Here is a 1,936-nt window from a genome sequence, read left to right on the forward strand (position 1 = left end):
CAGTGTTGTCCCTGAACTCCTACCAACGTCACAGCAACCTGCCCTGGCACAAAGGCTTTTGCTCCCTCTGAACTAAACCCCAGTGGAGGACAATTCACAGCTAGTGCTGCCATTCTGCAGCATCCCTTGGAAGAGTAGGGGAAAGGCCAAGAACACCATAAACCCACAGACGTGGAATCACTCTGAATTTCCACTTAATTTAACCCAAAGGCTATTGAAGCTTCCTTTCTTTCTCCCTAGCCCAGTTTAATTCTGTACATTTGACAGCACCACGCTTGGCTGTTTTCACTGCACCGCCTGTCACCATCCCCTGCTCTCCAAGCAGGGTATTTTGCACAGCAGAGAAAAAAGTCCATAAAGAATTTATAGCTGCGCCGTTGTAACCACAAGTGGGCAGGCTCTGCCTTTTTCTTTCTCGTCAAGGTCCGCATTCAAAGGAGTTTACAGTCTTCAAAGCTTCCTGCCGCCCCAGCTGCAGATAAGAGCTGAAAAAGCTGTTTCACTGCATTTCACATACTGATATCACTGGTGCTGTCAAGGACCAGCAGATTCCCTTTGGAAGAAACAGTGTACAGATGTGGTAGCTCCCAGTTCAGGTCTCAGACTTCAAAACACTCCAACCCCAGCAGCCCAAAGAAATTCCCAGTGCAAGAAAGACATCTTACAATGGCCTTGCCCTATCACTTCCCTTCTCCTTTCCCCTGGCCTGCTGGAGTTGGGCTGGCTATGCAAGGATGTCACAAGACTTTTGTAGGAGGCTGTGGTTATAGCCTATGTTGTTCTCTGGCTCCAGCACACTGCTGTAAAAGCTGGGTTGCTACAATGCACAGGAAGGTAGGAAGTGTTGGAAAAAAAATAAGTTTGACTTTAAAAAAATACATCTGAGACACTGAGTTGTGTTTCAGGCTTCCTCCCTCCTGCTGTATGATATGATTTGAGCATAAGCTACCTGACAGCATAGCTCTCTTCCGCTCACAAAGAAGCATCAGTTCTCCCTTTTCCCCCGCAGGCAGCCAACTTGTTTTCGGCTGTTCGCCTGAAAGCTAGCTGATCTTCTGGCCAGCCTCAAGCTGTTAAAACAAAAAGCTGCTGCTTCAATAATGCATGACTTGTGACTAACCAGCAGCAGGCAGGACTCACAATGCAAAACTACGAAAACTCAGCCCCTGAACGCACAAAACTGAACAGAGGGGAAACAAGCCTGCCCTCCCCTTGGGCATTTCCAGTAATTATTTCACCGAAGGGTTTGGTATGTGGACCAGCCACCACCTACTTTTGTTGAGAGAAAAGCAGCTGAACAAGTTAAGCTGTAGCCACACAAGCAAAGGCTTAGAAGTCCCACAGGATGAAGCAAAGTCCACGACGGCACTAAGATTTAGTGCACAGAAATCGGCAATCAACTGTGCACACGGAACTGCTGGGCTACACCTGAAAAGCAAAACCAAAGATTGCCACAGATACCTACAACACAGCTATTGTAATCTATACACTTGTGCAGAAACCAAGTGACAGCTCATGCCAGCGGCTCTTGACCTTTTTAGACAGAGGCACCCCTGGATAGACTCGAGGTGCCCCTAAGTAAATGCCAGCTCTTTGTTTTCACTCCCTTTTTGACAACAGAAAAGTGATCAAGCAGCTTTTCTGTTGCAAAGAACTCAGAAAGACTACAACTACAGGTTTCTATTTGAAATCTCTGGGTTTAATCTTGTGAATCATGTTTGCCGACCTAACAGTGCTAACATTGCGTGGCACCTTGCAGCACTCTTCAAAGGATCCCATGGGGTAAGCCGGCCTCTTCCCAGGCATGCTGCAGGAGCCTGCTTTCAAGCAAAAGTGGCAAGGGACCTGATCCTTGCTGCTGCGGAGACTCCCCGCCTGCCCTGGGGCCAGGGGGGTGAGCTGCGGGTGGGCTGCGCAGCCCCTGCGTTGCAGGGGG

At 48.7% G+C, this 1,936-nt stretch overlaps 1 protein-coding gene across 1 annotated transcript in view; it reads right to left on the bottom strand.

The window, feature by feature from the left end:
* RNF216 (ring finger protein 216) overlaps positions 1–1,153 on the bottom strand; it is a 101,797-nt gene extending 100,644 nt beyond the window's left edge. Inside the window, exon 1 of the mRNA XM_019512621.1 lies at positions 950–1,153. Coding sequence (XP_019368166.1) covers positions 950–986 — 37 coding nt within the window. The 5' untranslated portion in view covers positions 987–1,153. The remainder of the gene's footprint in view (positions 1–949) is intronic.
* Positions 1,154–1,936: the final 783 nt, after the last annotated feature.

Source organism: Gavialis gangeticus, unplaced genomic scaffold, assembly GCF_001723915.1.
Source record: "Gavialis gangeticus isolate Ggan-Ray unplaced genomic scaffold, GavGan_comp1, whole genome shotgun sequence".
Lineage (NCBI taxonomy): Eukaryota > Metazoa > Chordata > Crocodylia > Gavialidae > Gavialis > Gavialis gangeticus.